Source organism: Triticum aestivum, chromosome 7A (assembly GCF_018294505.1).
Source record: "Triticum aestivum cultivar Chinese Spring chromosome 7A, IWGSC CS RefSeq v2.1, whole genome shotgun sequence".
NCBI lineage: Eukaryota > Viridiplantae > Streptophyta > Magnoliopsida > Poales > Poaceae > Triticum > Triticum aestivum.
Genome location: NC_057812.1, coordinates 228,807,800 through 228,830,762, shown reverse-complemented (window position 1 = coordinate 228,830,762; position 22,963 = coordinate 228,807,800). Strand labels below are relative to the sequence as shown.

The window sequence follows — 22,963 nt, the reverse complement described above, 5'->3', positions numbered from 1 at the left end:
TTAGAGCCAACGCCTCGCACACACGCGTGTACATGTACGAGAGAAACGCGCATCGCTCGGCCCCCGACCTCCCACCGTAACCGGGAACTCCTCAAAATTTTCCTCCCCCTCGCTTCTACCACGGGTTTTTCCGTCATGGACGGCCCAAAGAATGTCATGCAGCTGCGTATCCGGCCCGCCCGGGATGAAAAGCCCATTTTCTGTCATGATTTTTTGTCATAGAAGTAGGAGCCCACCACATCTATGATGATACCGGGTTTTGTCACAATTATCGTCATAGAAGTGTCATATGTATGACAGAAAAAAATTTGTTCGGCCCAAAATGTCACGGATGTGTCTTTTTTTGTAGTGACAGCCAGCACTCTGAAGCTTTTGCAAGAAGACATACGGCAAGCTGTGGCCCTCCTGAGAAATCTACCATGTACAAATCATCTTTCCGATACCCTTTAAAGACTAGAGGCTTGTTAGATTCCATTAGAACAAGGCAACGATATTTTCCAAATATCACAATCATGTTCAAGTCACAAAGCATTGAGACAGACATTAAGTTGAAACCAAGGGATTCAACAAGCATCACTTTATCCATGTGCTGATCATTTGAGATTGCAACTCTACCTAGACCCAATACCTTGCTTTTACTAGTGTCAGCAAATGTGATGTGACTCTTGTCAGATGGACGTAAGGTTGAGTCCATGAGAAGACTTCGATCGCCAGTCATGTGGTTAGTGCATCCACTATCAATAATCCATTCTGAAGCAGCTGGTGTCATACCCTACAGTGCAGTTAGGGGGATAGGCTTCACGAAGAGTATTGTGAAGCATAAACACTTGACGAGCAAGTGGATTATGAAAGCTTAGATCGAGGTTAGGAGTCATAGGATGAATAGCAAATGACTCAGGAACACAATACATAATAAGACCATTTGGGCATTCAATCTTGCGCCCCACAAGATGTTTTAGGTCCCCAGCAATAGCATCTGACGCCTTTGATTACCGACTGGAGACCTTTCCCTGCAAAAGAGAGTTAAGTCTTCTTAACCACCCACATTTTCAGGGGTGGCTTCGAAGCAATGAGTCTAAGTGCAACATCTGAGAACTTTGGCTTTGGAGACCTAGCAAATAGTCTTGCAGGAGGTGAATAATACTCATAATAATAAGCAGAGTAGTTCTTGGTTTTATGAACATGACGGTTTGAAACACGCTCATATTCATAGTCCTGAGTATAGTTTCCCTGCAAAACATCAGCGTTAGGGTGACTCAGGTGAGTCATGTGTCTGTATGAAGCCTTTGGATCATATGAAGCCTTTGGTCTGGGGTTTGTGTTCTTCCCTTGTGGTGTCATGACGACATTCACACGAAGATTCTCCAGACACCTTTTGGGCACCCAGATTTTCTTCATAGGTGGCCCATTCCTGCAGTTAGTACCAATATACCTGGCAAACACGTCACCATTCTGATTGAGAGAATTCCTTATTTGACACTCTCTTAAAATTGTGTTCCTTATTTGACACTGGAGAAAATTTTCTTCCCTATATGATCTCTAGTCTAAATTTTTTTCCCTATATGACACTCTAGTGCATTTTGTTCACGTGAAAAGACCATTTTACCCATACGTATAATGTGACCACAAATATGTACAAGATAATAGTTGTTCCAAAAAAATCAGTCGAGTTATCCATATGTGACATCATATATGCTGGTATTGTCATGCCAGTCAATTTGCTACTGTTCCGGTTAGATTGTATACCTGCAGTAGCATATCTGTGGAAATGATCCATGCTACATTTTGTTAAATATGGGAGCACGCCAGCATGCATCACCATGTAACTGTGCAACACGAGGAGTACCGTACGTATGTAGGTGCGTACGTGCACCGTACGTATGTAGTTGCGTACGAGGAGCACCGAGGCCTTCGATGGTTCATGTGCTAATTGACCTCACGGTCTGGCTAGTTGTCTATACGTATTTGTGTACATATACACGGCCAGCTTGCCGGCCGGAGCGTAGATATTTAAATACGTACATGCACCCTGACGATCAAGCGAATACATGTATTCTAGCTTCGTATGACCCGGTTCATATACATACGCATGTTGGCTGCACTGAACCGGGCGTACATTCGTGCTAGCACGCAACTTCCTTCCATACAGCTACAGGTCCTGCATGGGCCATGCAAATATGTGCAGATGCACTAATGGCATGCACGTAGGTGATCACCGAAGCACACACAAAAGTGCTTAAAAAAATCATTCATTTTTAAGAATGCATTTTAGTGTTAAAGCACACGTACAAAACTACGTCAAACAGTCACACTCACAAACCATACCGCATGAAACTAGACCCACAACTGAATACATTCTAAATACATTGGATGCATGTGCTCAGGTATACAGAATACACACGCATCCCAAAAAAGACCAATGGAGGAGATAACATGTTCAGCTATGCTCACTACGAATTTTCCCTAATTAGGCTCAATGCTACATATTTCTGGTCGCATTATGTACAGGGGCAAAAAGGTCTTTTCACGTGTATAAAATGAACTAGAGTGTCATATAGGGAAAGAAATTAAGACTATAGGTCATATAGGGAAGAAAAATTTTCCAGTGTCAAATAAGGAACATGATTTTAAGGGAGTGTCAAATAAGGAATTCTCTCATTCTGATTCTTAAACAGTTTATAGTTTGCATCAAAGGATTTGTCAATGATAATAGGGTTAGCACAAGTGAAGCCAGATAGGGCAGATGGATCCACTGAAGGTTCCTTTGCAGCAACCCATGTGGTTTTGGGGTACTGCTCAGGCTTCCAGTAAGAACCATCAACATTCATTTTTCTCTCAAACCCAACACCCTCTTTCCTAGGGTTTCGGTTCAGAATCTACTTCTTGAGGACATCACATAGTGTCTGATGCCCTTTGAGACTTTTGTACATCCCTGTCTCAAGCAATGTCTTCAACCTAGCATTTTCATCAGCAATAGCAGTGGCATCCTCATCAGAGGGGTTAGTTACCACATCAACAGTTGAAGATATTGCAACAGTAGCAGCAGTAAAACATTCAGCAACAGAAGTAGCATTATCACGCTCAAGGCATTTTAGACATGGCGGTTCAAATCCTTCTTGAGCGGGACTGGTCTATTGAGCGCGAAGTGACTCGTTTTCTTTTTGAAGATCTTCATGAACATCTCTCAATTTCTCAAGTTCTTGCTTCCTTTGAAGATAATCATAGGAGAGCTTTTCATGAGTTGTTGAGAGCGCTTCATGACGACTTTCAAGTTCCTCATACTTAACGTGAAGATTTTTATGTCTTCAATTAAGGACTGAGATCGGGTCATTTCCGCGTCCACAGGTCATCGCTTTTGTCTAACAGTTTTTGAATATGTTCCATAACTTTCTGTTGTTCAGTTGCAATTTAGCAAGTGTTTTGTAGTTGGGTTTGGATTCACAATCAGAGTCATCTTCACTTGATGTTTGAAAGTAAGCATCACGTGAGTTTACCTTGGCACCACGTGCCATGAAGCAGTAGGTGGGAGCGGAGTCGTCCTTGTCATTAGCATCAACATAGGTGACGGAGCCATTGTCGTCAGTGTTGAAGATGGACTTGGCAACGTAGGGTGTAGCTAGAGCCAGACTTGCAACGCCACAGTCGGACTCCTCCTCAGACTCCATCTCCGCCTCCTCAGAAGCAGACTCCTTCTCTGAATTCATCTCCTTGCCAACAAAAGCACGAGCCTTGCAGATGAGCTCTTCTTGTGTCATGAAGACTTGTAAGAAGACTTTGAGGATTTCTTCTTCTTCTTGTCATCAGAATCATATTCCTTGCTCTTCTTCTTCTTGTTGTTTTCATTGTCCCACTACAGACACTCAGAGATGTAGTGACCAGGTTTCTTGCACTTGTGGCATGTTCTCTTCTTGTGGTCATGAGTGGAAGCTTCATCATTTCTTGAGTTGGATCGTGAAGACTTTCTGAAGCCTTTCTTCTTGGTGAATTTTTGGAACTTCTTCACAAGCATAGCAAGCTCCTTTCCAATGTCTTTAGGATCACCAGAACTACAGTCAGATTCTTCTTCAGATGAGGAAGCAACTTTTGCCTTCAAAGTGCGAGTTCGGCCATAGTTGGGACCATAGATATTTCTTTTCTCAGATAACTGAAACACGTGTGTGTTGAGCCTCTCAAGTATGTCAGACGGATCGAGTGTCTTGAAGTCAGGGCGTTCTTGAATCATCAGGGCTAGGGTGTCAAACAAGCTGTCAAGTGATCTCAGGAGTGTCTTGACGATTTCATGCTTGGTGATCTCAATGGCGCCGAGAGCATGAAGCTCATTTGTGATGTCGGTGAGGCGATCAAACGTGAGCTGAACATTCTCATTGTCATTTCTCTTGAAGCGGTTGAAGAGGTTGCGAAGGACACTGATCCTTTGATCTCTCTGGGTTGAGACGCCTTCATTGACCTTGGAGAGCTAGTCCCACAGACTAGTTTCGACGTTTCCAGAGCACTCACACGGCCATACTATCCTTTGGTCAGATGACCACATATGATATTCTTGGCAGTAGAATCCAGTTGAATGAACTTCTTGACATCAGCTGCGGTGACGCCTTCACCAGCCTTGGGAACGCCATTCTTGACGACATACCATAGATCGACATCAATGGCTTCAAGATGCATGCGCATCTTATTGTTCCAGTATGGGTAATCGGTGCCATCAAAGACAGGACATGCAGCTGAGACTTTGATTATCCCTACAATTGACATAGCTAAAACTCCAGGTGGTTAAACCGAATCACAGAGAACAAGGGAGTACCTTGCTCTGATACCAATTGAAAGTGCTAGTGATCCACTAGAGGGGGGTGAATAGGCGATTTTTATGAAAGTCTTCAAAACATTGGATGTTTCGAAGACAAACGATAGAAATGAACCTATTAACATGTAGCGAAAGGTAGACTACACTAGGCAAGCCATAGAAAAGTATTCAATGAAGTAAAAGCATGAAGACTATTAGCAGCTAAGCAGTATGGATCGGGATGGAAGATAGTATGAAGCCAATCAGAACAAACAGTCACACAGTGAAGACAAACAGATAATGCAAGCGGGCAATGACTTCACAAAGACCAACTCTAAGTAAAGAGAAGGAAGGGATAGAACCAGTTGCTTGGTGAAGACAAGGATTTGTTGGACCAGTTCCAGTTGTTGTGACAACTGTACGTCTGGTTAGGGAGGCTAAGATTTAACTCAGAAGACCGTGTCCTCACCTTATTCCCCTTGAGCTAAGGACACACAGTCCTCACCCAATCACTCAGGTAAGTCTTCAAGGTAGACTTCCAGACTTTCACAGACTTCGTTCACCGGCGATCCACAATGACTTTTGGATGCTCAGAACGCGACGCCTAACCGGCTGGAGGATTCACAGTCCTCAAGTGTAACAAGTCTTCAGATCACACAGACAAAAAGACTTCAGTGATGCCTAACACTTTTTGGCTTTGGGTGTTTAGGGCTTTGTCGTCGCAAGGATTTCTCTCTTAAAGGCTTCGGATGTGGGTTGCTCTCAAACGACAAAAGTCATGCACTAACTCTGAGCAGCCACCAATTTATGGTGTAGGGTGTGGGCTATTTATAGCCACTAGGCAACCCAACCTGATTTGTCTGAAATGACCCTGGGTCACTAAGGAACTGACACGTGTTCCAACGGTCAGATTTCAAACACACGCGGTAGCTTGACTTGGGCTACAAGTAAAGCTGACTTATCCAGCTCTGGATAAGATTTGCTCTCATTGTCTTCGCTCGAAGACTTAGGATTTGGTTGAGCATCACTTTAGTCACTCTGACTTTGTTCACTTGGACCCTACTTAACAGTACGGTGGTTCCTATGACTCAACGAAGAAAAAAATGAAACTGCGAAACAACTATGTCTTCGCGCTCCAAAGTCTTCATGTGATGTCTTCTCATGTCATAGTCTTCAATATGAATATCTTCACATACCACCATTGTCTTTAATGTCTTTACACATTTTAGGGGTCATCTCCGGTAGGTAAACCGAATCAATGAGGGACTACTACCTGTGTTATCCTGCAATTCTCACAAACACATTAGTCCCTCAACCAGGTTTGTCGTCAATACTCCAAAACCAACTAGGGGTGGCACTAGATGCACTTACATCCTCCTATACGAAATGGATGTGAAGAGTCCTTTTCTGAATGGCAAGATTGAAGAAGAAGTGTATGTTGCACAACCACCTGGCTTTGAAGACCCAAATGAAAGTGCTAGTGATCAACTAGAGGGGGGTGAATAGGCGATTTTTATGAAAGTCTTCAAAACATGGAAGTTTTGAAGACAAACGGTAGAAATAACCTTATTACCATGCAACGGAAGGTAGACTACACTAAGCAAACTATAGTCAAGTATTCAATGAAATGGAAGCACAAAGACTAATGGCAGCTAGGCAGTATAGATCAGGACGGAAGATAGTATGAAGCCAATCAGAACAAGCAGTCACACAGTGAAGACAAATAGATAATGCAAACAGGCAATGACTTCACAAGGACCAATCTGCAAATAAAGAGATGGGAAGGATAGAACCAGTGGCTCGTTGAAGACAATGATTTGTTGGACCAGTTCTAGTTGATGTGACAACTGTACGTCTGGTTAGGGAGCCTGAGATTCAACTCAGAAGACCGCATCTTCACCTTATTCCCTTTGAGCTAAGGACACCCAGTCCTCACCCAATCACTCTAGTAAGTCTTCAAGGTAGACTTCCAAACCTTCACGGACTTCGTTCACCGGCGATCCACCTTCACGGACTTCGTTCACCGGCGATCCACAATTACTCTTGGACGCTCAGAACACGACGCCTAACCGGATGGAGGATTCACAGTCCTCAAGTGTAATAAGTCTTCAGATCACACAGACAGGAAGACTTCAGTGATGCCTAACACTCTCTGTCTCTGGGTGTTTAGGGCTTTGTCCTCGCAAGGATTTCTCTCTCAAAGGCTTCGAGGTGGGTTGCTCTCAAATGACAAAAGTCATATACTAACTCTGAGCAGCCAACCAATTTATGGTGTAGGGAGTGGGCTATTTATAGCCACTAGGCAACCCGACCTAATTTGTCCGAAATGACCCTGGGTCACTAAGGAACTGACACGTGTTCCAACGGTCAGATTTCAAACACATACACGACAACTTTACTTAGGCTACAAGCAAAGCCGACTTATCCAGCTCTCGATAAGATTTGCTCTCATTGTCTTCGCTCCAAGACATAGGATTTTGGTTAAGCATCACATCAGTCATTCTGACTGGTTCACTTGGACCCCACTTATCAGTACGGTGGTTCCTATGACTCAACAAAGAAGAAAACAAAACAACGAAACAACTAAGTCTTCGCGCTCCATAGTCTTCACGCGATGTCTTCACATACCACCTTTGACTTCAATGTCTTCATACATTTTTCGGGGTCATCTCCGGTAGGAAAACCGAATCAATGAGGGACTTCTACCTGTGTTATCCTACAATTCTCACAAACACATTAGTCCCTCAACCAGGTTTGTCGTCAATACTCCAAAACCAACTAGGGGTGGCACTAGATGCACTTACACCAAAACATCCTGACATGGTATACAAGCTCAACAAGGCACTGTATGGCCTCAAACAATCCCCTCACGCTTGGTATGACACACTCAAAGACTTTCTAAAGAGCAAAGGCTTCAAAGCTGGTTCACTGGATCCTACACTTTTCACGAAGACATATGATGGAGAACTGTTTGTGTGCCAAATCTATATGGATGACATTATCTTCGGCTGCACTAATAAGAGATACAGTGATGAGTTTGGACACATGATGCAAGAGCAATATCAAATGTCCATGATGGGTGAGCTAAAATTCTTCCTAGGTCTTCAAATCCGTCAGCAAAGCAATGGCATCTTCATATGACAAGAGAAATATCTCAAAATTGCCTGAAGAAGTTTGGAATGCAAGACTGCAAAGGATACATGACGCCAATGCCAACCAAAAGTCATCTGGGCCCCGACAACAATGGTAAAGAGTTCGATCAGAAGGTATACCGCTCCATGATTGGTTCTTTACTCTATTTATGTGCATCTAGGCTATATATAATGCTTAGTGTTTGCATGTGTGCCCGATTCCAAGCAGCACCAAAGGAGTCGCATCACTTAGCTATGAAAGTGAATTCTTCAGTATTTGGCTTACACCCCAACACTAGGATTATGGTATCCAAAGGGCTCAGAGTTTGATCTAGTTGGATTCTCATATGCTGATTATGCTGGTGACATGGTTGATTGCAAGTCCACATCAGGCACATGTCACTTTCTGGGACGATCTCCTGTCTGTTGGTCTTCAAAGAAGCAGAACTGTGTGTCTCTCTTCACTGTTGAATCTGAATAAATTGCTGCTGGATCTTGCTGCGCTCAGCTTGTGTGGATGAAGCAAACGCTCAAGGACTATGGCATCCACCTGAAGCATGTGCCACTCTACTGCGACAATGAAAGTGGCATCAAGATTGCCAATAACCCTGTTCGGCACTCGAAGACAAAGCACATTCAGATCCGTCATCATTTTCTCAGAGATCATGTTATGAAGGAAGATAATCATATCATTCACATCAACACTGAAAAGCAATTGGAAGATATCTTCACAAAGCCCTTGGATGAGAAAAGGTTTTGCAAGTTACGGTGTGAGCTAAATATCTTAGAATCCTCAAATGTTCTGTAATTGGACACTCATCCTAACGCTTATGCATATTGATGACTTAGATGTGCAACACACAAAGTAGCGTATATCTTCAATCAATGAAGACATACACTCTAAGTGTGAATACATTAACACGGAATTTGACTTCGAAGTGCCACGATAATTGTGCATCGTGTCTGGGTCTAATGCTTCCTATACGGTGGGTAACGCCACCACTAAAATTCTTTTAAAGTGTTTCATGTGGCATCATAATTACATAGTCTTTGCTTTTGGTTTGTCTTCAACATTGATTTGACTATATATATATAGTCGGTCTATTCTGCTAATATTAGCAGAATAGTTATTCTGATAACACTTCCGTACGGCATGCTCAACGCGAGGGCATTGCACTTCCAGTAGCAAAGGCACTGCAATACAAAGACTAGTGAACTTCGTGTCAAAAAAACTGCACGCAGTGTTTTTTGGGTACCTTTTTCGCTCTTGTTTTTTTAACCGTTTATCGGAATGAGGCGTGTAATATATGGTTGAAAAGCTATCGATTAGGCGCAACTTCGCCATGTTGAACACTTTTTGAAATTCCTCACGGTTTAAAAGCAATTTTGAAAACGGTGCGGCACACGACGAGTGGCAGCGAGTGTTTTTTCGCGTTTTTTTCTAAACCGCTTGTCGGAATGAAGCAAATGATACACCGTTGGAAAGGTATCATCGAGGCGCATCTTTTTCATATCTATTATTTTCTCTAATTTGTTACGGTTTAAAAGCAGTTTCAATTTAACTAAATCACGGAATTCTATTTTTCATTTTTTTTCAAATTTTCGGCACTGCTTTCGCTCTAGTTTTCTAACCGTTTGTCGAAATGATGCGTGTAATATACCGTTGAAAAGCTATGGAAGAAGCGCAACTTTTATATATTGAAGTGTTTTTGAGATTCCTTACGGTTTTAAGTTAATTTTGAAAATCATGTGGCGGGCGATATATGGTTGCGGCCGTTTTTTCGTAAAAATTTTTTGAAAACGCTCGTCGGAATGATCCAAATGATACGCCGCTGGAAAGATATTGTCGAGATGCAACTTTTTCATGTAGAACGCTCCTTCTAATTCCTTATGGTTTAAGATTAGTTTTAAAATTACCGAAATGCGAACACTCTGTTTTTTGCGACACCCAAATCGGCGAGTGAACTTCATCTGACAGAAAACCGCACTACATCAGACAATCAAATGAACTCCATGATTTGTCTTTGTGAGACGCAAATTTTATGTACTGCATCAAACAGAAAACCGCACTACATTTAGACAGAAAACCGCACTGCATCAGACGTTCAAGTGACGGTCAAGTGAACTTCATGATTTGTTTTTGTGAGACACAAGTTTTATGTACTGCATCAGACAGAAAACCGCATTGTTTTGGACTAATCAAGTGAACTTCATAATTTCTTTTGTCGAATGTAAATTTTTCTCAGATGAGTTTTTGTTGTCTTTTTTTCAATTTTTTTGTGAACGACAGTTGATGACCGCAAGAGGAGGCAAGTAAACCGCAACATATATCAAAGTGAACCTCATTACTATCTTTTGTTGTTGCGCTAAATTTTTAGCACTTTCATTTTGGGCGCAAATGAAATACATCACTCTAAAAAATGAACCACATCCGAGAACCAAATGCATTGCAAGTGTTGATGTAGTTGACTGAATTTTGAGACACACAAAACAAATTGCACTTCAAACAGAGGGGTAATGAGCTGCTACATAAATGGATTGAACTTAAATTTTCAATCGTCCCACAAACAAAACAAATTGAATTAGAAAAAGAACTGCACGAAATAGGTAGCAGAGCTGCACGCGCGTGCAAAATGAGCTTCAAGCCGCTCGGTGCCGAACGAAGTGCACGTCCACAAAGAACGTACCGCTCCCCAAAACGAACATATATGTGGTAGGCAACGGAGAACTATGTGTTATTCCACAAGAGCACCATCGGACGACCCACGAGCACTGCATAGATGAGAAAAGTAAACAGTCGTGAAGAGAAAAGGGAGTTGCACTCGTGAGAAAATGAACTGGACATAAAAACACCAGCGCCACACGCTCTGAACCGCATACGAGGGCAACCGAACAATTTGGAGATCCCTGGCGAACTGCACCAGTGGCTCAACGCCTTTTCCTGCTCAGACCAGTACGGCGTTGCCTCAGGATGGGTAAAAGCAACAAGTGAACTACAAGATGTCGTGAGAAAAACTGGGAGAGAACCTATGAGCTGCACACCCACACGCCGGCGAGATGCAAGCTCTGTAGGAAGGGAGGGGTGGTGGTGTCGCGTGCTGGAGGTCGCTGTGTCCCGAGAGGAGCACGGTCTCGGCCGGGAGAGGAATGGAGCCCGCCCCGCTCGTCGCTGCATGGGCCACGTCAAGTGGTCCTCTGCCCGGGGTCCTCCGCTCACAGCAATGAGAAAGCCCGGCTGGATCCGAGCACGCGACGAAGGGCCACGGCGGTGCCGCCTAGTGGATCTGAGATGTGGTGCTCCCCCTTCATGACTATACCCCCTGCCAATGTAGAAGAAGAGGTCAACGGTGGACGAGCCGGGCCTGACGAACTTTGAGTCGGGCTGAGAAGAGCAGGCCAGCGACCTCGTGGAGGACAGACAAGAGGAGGCCGACGGGGACATCCGCCACCTAGATCCGGGGGGATTCATGGCGACGCGGTGATCTCGAAATCTGGGTACTCCAGGGGAGATCGACGGCGTGCAGAGGGAAGGCCGAGGGGTGCAGGGCTGCTGGATCCGGAGGCAATCGAATCCAGCGATGGTGGTGGGGATTGCCGTGGTTGGGGAGGCCGGCTTGTGATGCGAAGAAGGGCGGGCGGGACGACGCGCGACAGCGCCGGTGGAAGGTGGGTGGAGGGTGAGGCGGCACGGCGGCGACTTGGAGTGGTGCTCCGACGGCGGCCGCGGTAGAAGGTTGACAGGGGTTGGGCGGCACGGCGGCGGATGGGTCCGACCTCCCGCCCGTCCGCCGGAGCTGGGAGAGAGGCAAGTGGGGCGAGTCACGAGAGGTGTGGCCGGAGCGGGTGGGGTCGGCGCCGCCAGGGGGAGCGGGCCGGAGGTAGTTTGGTCGTGGGTGGAGTGGGGGTGGCAGCGGGTGGTGGGCAGGAGGGATAGGATTTCTTAGAGGGACGGGGCGATTCGGTTGGTTGACTCGGGTAGGCTCTGTGCGGGGGAGGTGTTACTCCCTCCATTTCAAAATACAGTGTGTCTGTGTTTTTCGAGGTCTAACTTTGATCATAAATTTAATCAAGAATACTAACTATGGCGAAAGAAAAAATTATATAATTGAAAACTTTTTTCGAATACGAATTCATTCATATAATTTTTGTTCTCGTCGCAATCGGTCTTGATAGTTAAATTTACGGTCAAAGTTGAAACACGTGGATAGAGAAAGCACTACATTGTAGAATGGAGGGAGTATCAGAATAAACTTTTTGTTATTAGAATAAGACTCTTAAGGGGTGTTATCATAATAGACCCACCTTATATAAGTTATTCTTACGTTGATATATATATATTGTTATTATTCATCACCCAGGATGTAGAATAAGTTATTCTTCACCCCGAGGTAATTTACAATCGCTTCTTAAATAAATTACGTTTAGACTATAAATAGTTACATGTATCTTGATTCAATATGTAAAATTTGGTATAGAAAAACAAAAAATATAGGTTATAAGACCAGAAAAATCACATTTTATATATGTTTTACACTATGGTTTTACATTCATAATTTTATCTAACATAAAATATTTTTTACGGCGAGTACATGTTTTCTTACGTTCTCTTTTTATGTATGAAATAAGATAAAATTTACGAAACGTAAAAATACGGTGCATTGATGTTAAAATAGAGAGGGGTGAAGAATAATTATTCCTCACCCAGGGTGACGAATAACGTGACCCTATATATATATAGGACGCCAATTTGGGACACCTAGATGCCTGGGCACCTAGCTTAAAAACTGTTGGATGACACTAAGATCTGTGCGCGTGTAATTAGTATTAGCATTGATGGATAAATCTTATTATGAAAGAATTATTACTTGATATGGACACTTAATACCTGCCCATATTAGATATGATAGAGAAAATCAGTAATAAATGGCCCATGTTTTAAGTCCATGCATGTCTCATCGTACGTGCATCATTTTGCATATAATAAAGGTCATACGTTGAATAAATCACTAGATATATACGTACATAATCCAAAATATCTTAGGTATATATGTTTTGTACTCGAAATATTTTGGTTATATATTAGATACCTATATGTCACGTAGCCGGATATATACGTAGCCATATTTTACTTTAGATATATGTCATGTAGACCGGGTATGTATAATATTTTCCAAGATTTTTTTACACAACCGGGTATATAAGTGCGTCGATACATTGGGTATTTCTACTTGATGTATATACGTCGACCGGATATTACAATATTTTCTTCAGTAGGTATTGGATAGTTAGGAAAAAAATAAAATACAATTAGTTAAATAACAAATTCTTGGGTATATACATACCTGCGTTTGTACATACTTTTGTTAGTAAGTATAAGATACCCATTTTAGATAATTGGGAAACAAATAAATGTAATAGTTTTTAAAAAATAAATTATTAAATATATATATATATATACGTATGTCCATAATTTCATTGGTAGGTATTAGATACCTGTATTAGATAGTTAGGAAAAAAACACGCGTATTAGATACCTATATCAATTCTAAAAAATCAATATTATAATGTTTTATTGTATGGCAAGTCTTGCATGCTCAATAGTTAGAAAAAACAAATAAAACGTAAGCAGGGAAAGTCTTGCATGAAGAATAGTTAGGAAACAAATTAAATATAACATGATTTCCAAAACAATCAAGGTGCCCACACACCTAGGTGCCCCAAACAATTTACCTAGGTGCCCCAAATATATATAGGGAAAATCCATCCTACCACCCGGTGGTAGTTACCCCACATGCCTCATATACTATCATGTGGTACTATATATACTATTTTATTATTTTAAATATGTTCATATACTATATCTAAGATATTTCAAAGCAAATTACATGAAAAAATTGCATATGAGCTCATAGTTTTTGTTATATTTGTAAAATATGTACATATTTGTACGTAAAAAAAAGCATACTCAAAAAATGGTACATACTACCTAAAAATCAGTATATTTATACTATCTAATCATTGTTATATACTACATACTACATGTACATACTCCCGGTTTCGATAGATACTACATACAACATACAAAATGCAAGTGATGATAACTACCACTGCTTGTAGGAAACATTTGTCATATATATATATATATATATATATATATATATATATATATAACAAGTTATCATAATAGACTCTTAATGGGTAGGCTCTGTGTGGGGGAGGTGTTATCAGAATAAGCTTTTTGTTATTAAAATAAGACTCTGAAGGATTTTTTTACAAGTGCTTGCCACAGAACTAGTTAAGGATTTCAACGATGCCAAAGTTCTCAAAAATTCTGAAAAAATACTGAACCAACACACCTATAATATAACATGATCCAACGGATGGATTAAAAAATACGACTGTATGTGTCCTAGACAAAAAACAAATAGTTCAGTATATATTTATGTCGCAGTGAGCTGAAATGCTTATTATTTTTGCCGAGCACATATAGTTGCATATTTTAACAATCCCTCTGTTGTATCATCTTATTACACTAGAGAGATGCTCCCATATTTATTTCATATTTTTTGATAACTTTTAAACCGTTAAAAATTTACGACCCTTAACTAGTTCTGTGGCAAGTTATGATAGACACAGTTTTACCTATATATATATATAGAGAATAACACTATTTTAATCCCAGTATCAGAATAGCTATTCTGATCATAATGCGCTATATAGGGGCGATCGGCTGTTCCGGAACTTCCAAACACGCAAAAAGAGTAAATCTGACCGGCCCGTTGCACTCCTCCGAACGGCCCACCCCAACTCGATGAACTTTCCCCCATCGCTTTCAACGCCCTCTCGCACCAGGAACCCGCGCCGCCGCCGTCGTTCCCCACCAGGAGCCCGCGCTGCCGCCATCGTTCCCCACCAGGAACCCGCGCTGCCGCCGTCGTCCCCCACCAGGGACCCGCGCCGACGAGAGGCTCCGGCATCCCTGAAGCCAACCCCCTGCACGCGCCCCTCCACCAACCCTGAGCGCCGCCGCCCGATGCAGGTCGCCGCCGAGCGCAGCCACGTATGGATCTGGCCGAAGCCGGCCAGATCCCGTCTCCACCTCGCCGTCTGCGCCGCCCCGCCCCGCGCATCGCCGGGCCCCAACAGCAACCAGGGCCGTCCTCCCACCAGCATCCCGTGCCGCCGCCACTTGCATCCATGGTGGGCTGCTGGATGTTGTCCCCTCCTCTGCGTTGAGCCCTGCTGGAGCCCCTCGTCCTCAACAGGATGTCGACCACCTAGGGCCAAAGGAAGCAAGCCACCGTCACTCTCCGATGCTCCGGTGAGGTACTCCCAATTATCTCTCATGCTCTAGTGTGTCCACCCTCCTCTCCCTACCGTAGCCTCGAACTTCCCCTCTTCGCAGAAGAAGTTGCGTGATGTGGCGTTGTGCTGTTGATTCTCTAGGTTGTACTAGTCCAGAATTTTTTTGGACAGAAGTTCAAGTGGTTGTTACTGCTGCAATTTAGAGATATTTGTGTTGATGATTATGTAAACATTTTAATAGAAGTTCAAAGTTTGATTTAGAAAGGAGAAAAGAGCTCGAGTTTAAGAAGAAAACTGAAAAAGTCATTGTCACATGGGCGACCATGAAGGTCTGATGTTGAGAAGGTCAGGTGCATGATGCATCTCCGGCCATCCCTTTCCCACCTTTTCCTTGGACGAAAGGATGAACTTCTCTCCACCCTAATGGTGACCTTCTTCCTTCTGCTGCTACCTCCTACATCGCGTGCGTGTTAGTGAAGCAGAGATGGCGGCGGACTCCAATCCCACAACACACTATACGGCCTGCCTGAGCACTAAGCGGCGACCTGCCAAAGGCCTAAGCTATGACCTTCATGCATCTTCTCCCAGTTGTTTTTTATGGCCGCCTGTGCATGCATCAATGCTGGTCATGGGATTTTGTGAGGTATGTTCCTTGCAGGAAGAAGCATTGAAAAAATTGTGACGATCTCAGGAGCCCTGCCACAACAGGAACCTGTCTCTCGCTACCTCTGTTTCGGATACTGATGGACACCGATAGTGTGAATTGCTGTAGAGAACAAGTTTTTCTTCAGGTTGTTTTGCTGATGTTTGAGAGTTCACATTTTTGCAAGTTGAAAACTCCATGTTATGAAGTTCAGTCTACATAATACTTCTTTTGAACTTGCACTGCTAAAAGACCTTCCTTTTGCAAGTTGAAAACTCCAGGTTATGAAGTTCCTCATTGACACGACGAAGTTGCTCACACCGCTGGTGCTGTAGTGCATGACCAAGGACCACGAGGCGCCTGACATGTCTTTGGTCACCGCCAAGGTCTACAAGCTCTTCTTGGAGGTGTAGAACTCCGCCGACAATGTTCCGCATCCCTGCCAACATCTCCGTCTCCATGGCCCAGGTGAATTCAGTTTAATTGCTTTTTTGCGGCTAATTCAGTTTAATTGCTTGCTGGAGAACTCGTGTGGTTGCACATCGTAGGATTCGGAAGTGACATGTAATTGCTGGTAGATTAGTTGATTACCCATGTTGTGGCTATCACATGTTTCTAATGCTAACAACGGATGAATGCTGCATGTAGGCTGCAACACCTACCAGGAAGCTTCAGCGCCTGCTGCTAGCACATGAAGCGCTCGTGCATTGAATTGTTTTAGTCAGAGTTCAGATAACTGAATCAGAGAGGTTGCTCTAGAGCTGCAGTAGTATACTTCAAAGTTCGGATAACTGAATGCTACTTCAGATTTCAGCTGACTGAATGCTCGGCCACTGGAAGCTGAAGGCTAGAAGCTATAAAAAGATATTCAGAAGTTCGAAGAAGACTTTCAGAGAAGTTCAAAATTAAGAAAGAGCATTAGAAAAGCAATTATTAAAATAAAAATTAGTGCGTTGGTCCGTGCGTGCTGGGTGTGTTGTCTCGTTTGTGTGTGCATGCACACCTTGTGGGTGCTCGTGTGTGTGTGTGTGCGCGCGCGCTATGGTGTGTGTTGTGTGCGTGCTCCGGCGTGTACTCCTGTTTGTGTGTGTGGTTCAATTAAAAACATACTGATGTAATGGCAAAAGAAAGTGCGTTTTAAAATAATTAGTGTGTCCTTTTATTCAAAAAAGTTGTTAGCTTATGTCAAAAAACTTGGAAAAATTATATTTATCAATTTCTTAGTGTGTAAAAAAACAGACTCTCACTTTTGAAACTTGGTATTTCCTCAAATAAAAAATAAAGTATGCTGGGGAAAACAAATAAAAAATAGTTTGCACAACTTTGGTAATTTTGAAATGAACACTTAGGAAGTCTATAGAAGGCAAATGAAAAATGTTCAAAAACCAAACGTGGGCAGTTTGGTGTATGAAAAAACAAAGATACGATATTTGCTTGGTATATCATGATTTGGTTGTCTTCTCCGTCGGCAAGTTTGTAATAAAGAAAAGTTCTTGTGAAAAAGGCATAGTCAAAAACATTTTTTTAAACAAAGCGGTTCAATCTTAATTACGAAACTAGAGTTTCCAAGTTACTATAGAAAAAACTAAAAAGTCCAAATTACAGAAAGAAAGCAATTCGATATTTATTAAAATGTCATATTTTCCTTCTTACTAAAGAATAAAAATCAAGAAGTTCAAATTAAAAATAACGGAGTACTTCGACCTAGACGGAAAACTCAAATTCTTTCCACTTCTACGAAAAATAAAAGTTAAAGTTCAATTAAAAAAAGTTTGATGCTTTTTTGAAAACCATAAATTTTCTCTAAGAATAAAACTAATAAGTCCAAATTAAAAATAAAGGAGAAGTTCGGCGTTTGTAAAAAAACTCAGATTTTTATAAACCGATAAAAAACCAAGAAGTTTGAATTTAATTAACATATCAATTTGAAAAAGTCTATAAAAAGAAATGAATTCTCCCCGTTTCAATAAAATCTAGAAGTTCATATTAAAATAATGGAGCGGTTCAATGCTTACAAAAAACTCAAATTTTTAACCGATACTAAAGAATAATAAATAACGAAGTTCAAATAGAATTTCCCATTAAAAAATTAGAACATCAAATTTAAATAACGAAGAGGTTTGACGTTTATTCCATAGTTAGGATTTTCCCTGTTACTAAAGAACAAACGGAGAAGTTTAATTTAGAAAAATAGGGCAGCTCAAAATTTCTAGAGAAAATTGATTTTCCCCGTTTCTAAAAAAACTAGACGTTCAAATTTAAATAACGGATAAGTACAATGTTTATTACAATATCAAGAAGGTCAAATTAAAAAAAATGAGCCATTCAAAAAGTTTATAAAAATCGATTTCCCTCTTTTCAAAAAGACCTAGAAGTTCAAATGTAAATAATTGAGCGGTTCGATATTTATTACATAATTAGGACTTTTCCTTACTAATGAATAATACCAAGAAGCCCTAATTAAAAATGAAGCTATTTGATGTTTATAAAAAAACTCATATTTTTCGGATACTAAAGATTAAAACCACGAAGTTCAATTTTAAAAAATGGAGCAGTTCAATGTATAGAAAAAACTCATGTTTTCTTGTGAAACCAAGACGTTCAATTGGAAAAAGGGGGGCGGTTTGATACTTATTTGAAGAAAATCTATTTTTTTTGAGTTACTAAAGTTAAAACCAATAAGTTCAATTCGAAATAACGAAGAAGCTTGATGTTTCTAATTTTTTTTACATTTATAGAAATACACGATGAAGTTCAAATAAAAAAGGTAGAGCGGTTCAATGTCTATAAAAAACTTTGATATTTTTACGTAACCAAGAGAAGTTTAGATTGATAACTGCGAGAAGTTCACGTACTACATGGTGTGGATTTTGTATGAAAAAAATAATGAAAAGGCAAAGACTAAATGTTTTGTTGCTAGAAGTTCAAGTGCTCGGCCTGGGAGAGTAAACAAATCTTGTAAGAGAGGTTCACCATGTATTTACATGTTCAAAAACACACAAAAAAGATGTTGTTTTGCGTTTGAAATAATTCTCTTATACTATTACAATTTTGAAACAAAATGCTCTACATAAGAAAAGTTCCACTTATTCACCAACTTTTAAAAGGGTATATCATATGCTCTATTTCAAAATAAATGGTTAAAAAATTGGTGTATGTTGTTCGAAACAAAATTTTGACCATATTAGAAAAAGTTTTGTATTTTCAATAAGTTTCGAAAAAAAGGTGTATCATCTGTGCAACTCCGACGAATAGGTGAGCAATTACGAACAAAAATACGTGACATAAGTTCAGAGTGAAAACAACGAGCAGTTCAACTGCTACACGGGATGCGTTTCAGGTGAGGATAAAGGAATATAAAACTAAAATCCTAAAACGTTTGTTGCAAGAAGTTCACGTGCTCCTCCATGCATGGTTTAGAATTTATATTGCGGGACATGCGACCTCCAATTACATGTTTTAAAATGGCAAAAAAATGACGTCTGACCTTCAATTTCGTGTAATTCAACATATACACAAAATTGCGATAGAAGTTCATAGTGAAAACAATGAGAAGTTCAAGTATTGCAAGGAATGCATTTCAGGTGAGAATAAAAGTATAGAAAAATAAAAGCTTAAAAGGTTTGTTGAAAGAAATTCAAGTGTTCTGTCTGGGAAATTCAAAAATTCTTGTGAGAGAGGTTCACCTTGTATTTCCATGTTTGAATAACACAAAAAAGAAAAAATGCATTTTAAAATAATTCTCTTAATCAACAAAGAAGTTCAGTTATTATTTGAAAGCAATTTGATTTCAAAAAGGAAATAAAAAATTCAAATTATAAAAATGGAAAAGTTCACATACTACATGGTGTGTGTTTAATATAAGCAATATAAATTAAAAGGCAAGGTCCAATTTTTTTGTTGTTATAAGTTCAAGTCCTCGGTCGTAGAAGGTTAGAAAAATTATTGTGAGAGACGTTTGTACAAAAGGAATATCATTTGTGTAACACTAACGAATGGATGAGAAAATTACAAGCGAAAACACGTCACAAAAGTTCAACATGAAAACAGCAGGAAGTTCAACTACTACACTGAATGAATTTCAGATGAAAAACTTTTAAAATCGTCGCGAGTATGAAAAATGATCTATACAGGAAAGTTGCGTGCTTACAGCAGCTTTCCATCGGTATATCACCTGCTCGATTCCAGTGAGTAATGGAGAGCTATGAGCAAAAAAACACGTGAAAAACATAGTGAAGTTCAAGTAGACATGCCGAGAAGTTCAAGGTCTTCACGCGGTGCATTTTCGAAAAATCTCTTTCGCGATAAAGGCAGAACGAATGATGCCGCCATTTTCAAAATTACTTGAAAATGACTAGGAATCGGAGAAAACCATCAATATGAAAAAGTTTCGCATTTTTCGTAGCTTTTCAACGGTATATTATTTGCCCTGTTCCGATAAAGTTTGTAAAAATGACGGCGAAAATAAGTTTTTAGCCATTTTCAAAATTTACATAAAACCGTAATGAATTGGGAGAAATAATATATAACAAAAAGTTTCGCATTTGTTCAAGCTTTCCAACGCCATATCATTTACTGCATTCAGACGTAAGGTTAAAAAATTAGCTCGAAAATACGTACTCGGTGGAACTGGTACCGTTTTCTAAATTACTTTTAAAAACCGTTCAAAGTTAGAAAAAACTTTCAACAAGAGAAAGTATCGCATTTTCATAAGCTTTCCAACACCATATCATTTGCCTCAATTGGATTAGCTGTTTAGAAATGACATCGAAAATACGAACTCGGCTGTTCGGTTTGTGAAAATTTACGATTTTCCAAATTACTCTTTAACCATGAGGAATTAAAGAAAACTTTCAACATGTGGAAGGAGCGGTTTTACAGCAGCTTTCCAAGGCCATATTATTTTCCTAATTCCGGTAAACGGTTTAGAAATGCGATCAAAAATACGATTCACGTTTTTTATACGAAGAAAACACGATTTTCAAAACTGCTCTTAAACCTCTTACATTTTGCCAAAAATTCAACTTGGGTGATGATACTGGTGTTCATAGCTTTCCAACGGTATATCGCAAGCCCCATTTGGGCAATGTTGGCAGAAGTTCAACCTAGCAATAGAAGAAGTTCAGGTCGAACAACTCAGGTAGTAAAATTGCAAAAAAAAAATGCAATTTCATCACGACCCGAGAACAAAATCCGCCAACGAGTGAGATTCCTATTTAAAACCGATATTTAGTTGCTAAAAAATGATTCTGGATTGCACTAACATCATATAGAACACGACTAACCAGAATAATTCACCGGGGAAGCCACGGTTGCGAAGATAGCCCGAAGGTCGGGTTCGTACAGAGGGAAGTTCAGGCGCGTTACTCAGGCAGTTCAAGTTGTGATCGGAATATTATTCTGATCCCGTGATCAGAATAGTGTTTACACACACACACGCACACACACACACACATATATAGTGTTACGATTCATCACCCAGGGTGTAGAATAAGTTATTCTTCACCCGAGGTAATCTTACAATCATTTCATAATTAAATTACGGTTGAAATTCAAATAGTCACATTTTTATTGATTCACTACGTAAATTTTAACATAAGAAAATAAAAAATATAGGTCATAAGACAAGAGAATTTGCAGTTTATGTGTATTTTAGACTATGTTTTTACGTTTGTAATTTTACATAACATAAAATATTTTTTACGGCGATTATATATTTTCTTACGGTCTCTTTTTGCGTCGGAAATAAGACAAAACTTACGGAACGTAAAATTACGGTGCATTGATGGTAAAATAGAGAGGGATGAAGAATAACTATTCCTCACCCAGGGTGACGAATAGCACGACCCTATATATATATTCGTGTTTTGTCCTCTACATCATTCACTTATAGCTATGTCTTCATGCTTGAATCTTTTCTTGATCTAAGTGACTGTGATCGGACCCTTACCCTCTTTGTGCTTCTATCTCAAACTCTATCTGTCCAAATCATATGCATTCTATTGAAACCTGTCGATTGTCTTCTCCGAGTCCTTGTCGGTAGAAGACATAGAGACAAATATTAAATCTGTTTTAATTGCCATATCATTTTGCCTGAATACCAGAGAAACTGGAACGACCACCCGACAATCCAGACGTGCGTGGGAACAAGGATCAACTCCCAATGAGTTGCATGCAAGCCACATGTCCTTCGGATGTGAACCGCCAGGGGCACCTGCGTAACTACGTTGTGCTGTCCCTATCCCTATAAATACTCAACTCACCGTGATCATTATCTCTTCTTCCACCTCTCCACCTCGCACAAACCCTAGCACCTCTGCTAGCTCGCGTTGACGCGGGAGACGAAGCGCTTAACTGTCGTGACCTCTTCGACGCTGTCCTCAAGCCGGTCGCGGACCTCGTCCTCTTTGCCGTCGCTATAGGTGTCTTCCACCACCAAGCTCGGTCTCTCTCTTCACCTTGTTTAGCAGTTCATCAAGCGATAATTGTCGTGGTTCTAAGTTTGACACTAGAATGGGGGGTAGGGATGTAGAGGCAAGATCCTAGCTATGGAGGAGTTGTACACACGAGTTTTACGAGTTCAGGCCCTTCTCAGAGGAAGTAACAGCCCTACGTCTCGGAGCCCGGAGGTGGTCGACTAGATTATATGTGTGTGGGTTACAAGGGGTGCGAACCCTTGTGCCTGTGGAGGGGGGTGGCTTATATAGAGTGCGCCAGGACCCCAGCCAGCCCACGACACAGAGGGTTTAAGGTACATTGAAGAGAGAATGCTAAAGTGTTGTGAATGCCAATTAAGCCTATGAGTAAATGCTCGACCGTTGCATATGCAGAGTGGCTTTAGCTCTTCTGACCGTCGAGTGACTTCTGCGACGGTCGAGTGATATCGATTCTTCTGAGTGGAACAATTCCGGTCGAGTGGATGATGATACCCTTTGGATGATCCTGGCTTTAGGGTGCTATCCTAGGGGAGGATATCTAGGTCAGGTCTATGACCCTACCCTAGGTACATAGCTTCATCATTAGCCCCCGAATGGTTCAGGGTTCGAGTGGAGAAGAAGTTGATGATCCTTCCGATTTAGCTTTTGTGCTTTGAGAGTGTCTCGTCCA

At 41.0% G+C, this 22,963-nt stretch overlaps 1 protein-coding gene and 1 long non-coding RNA gene across 2 annotated transcripts; one reads left to right on the top strand and one right to left on the bottom strand.

Annotated features, from left to right (window-relative positions):
* Positions 1-10,351: 10,351 nt before the first annotated feature.
* Positions 10,352-11,843, bottom strand: LOC123151190 (uncharacterized). The gene is made up of 3 exons (XM_044570939.1): positions 10,936-11,843; positions 10,789-10,849; positions 10,352-10,680 (listed from the first exon to the last, which is right to left on the bottom strand). The coding sequence occupies exons 1-3, from the start codon at positions 11,375-11,377 to the stop codon at positions 10,644-10,646; spliced, it is 540 nt and encodes a 179-aa protein (XP_044426874.1). The 5' UTR covers positions 11,378-11,843; the 3' UTR covers positions 10,352-10,643.
* A 2,826-nt stretch (positions 11,844-14,669) lies between these two features.
* On the top strand, positions 14,670-17,002 carry LOC123151278 (uncharacterized). The gene is made up of 2 exons (XR_006475607.1): positions 14,670-16,324; positions 16,505-17,002. It is a non-coding gene; the product is annotated as an uncharacterized lncRNA (long non-coding RNA).
* The last annotated feature ends 5,961 nt before the right edge of the window (positions 17,003-22,963 follow it).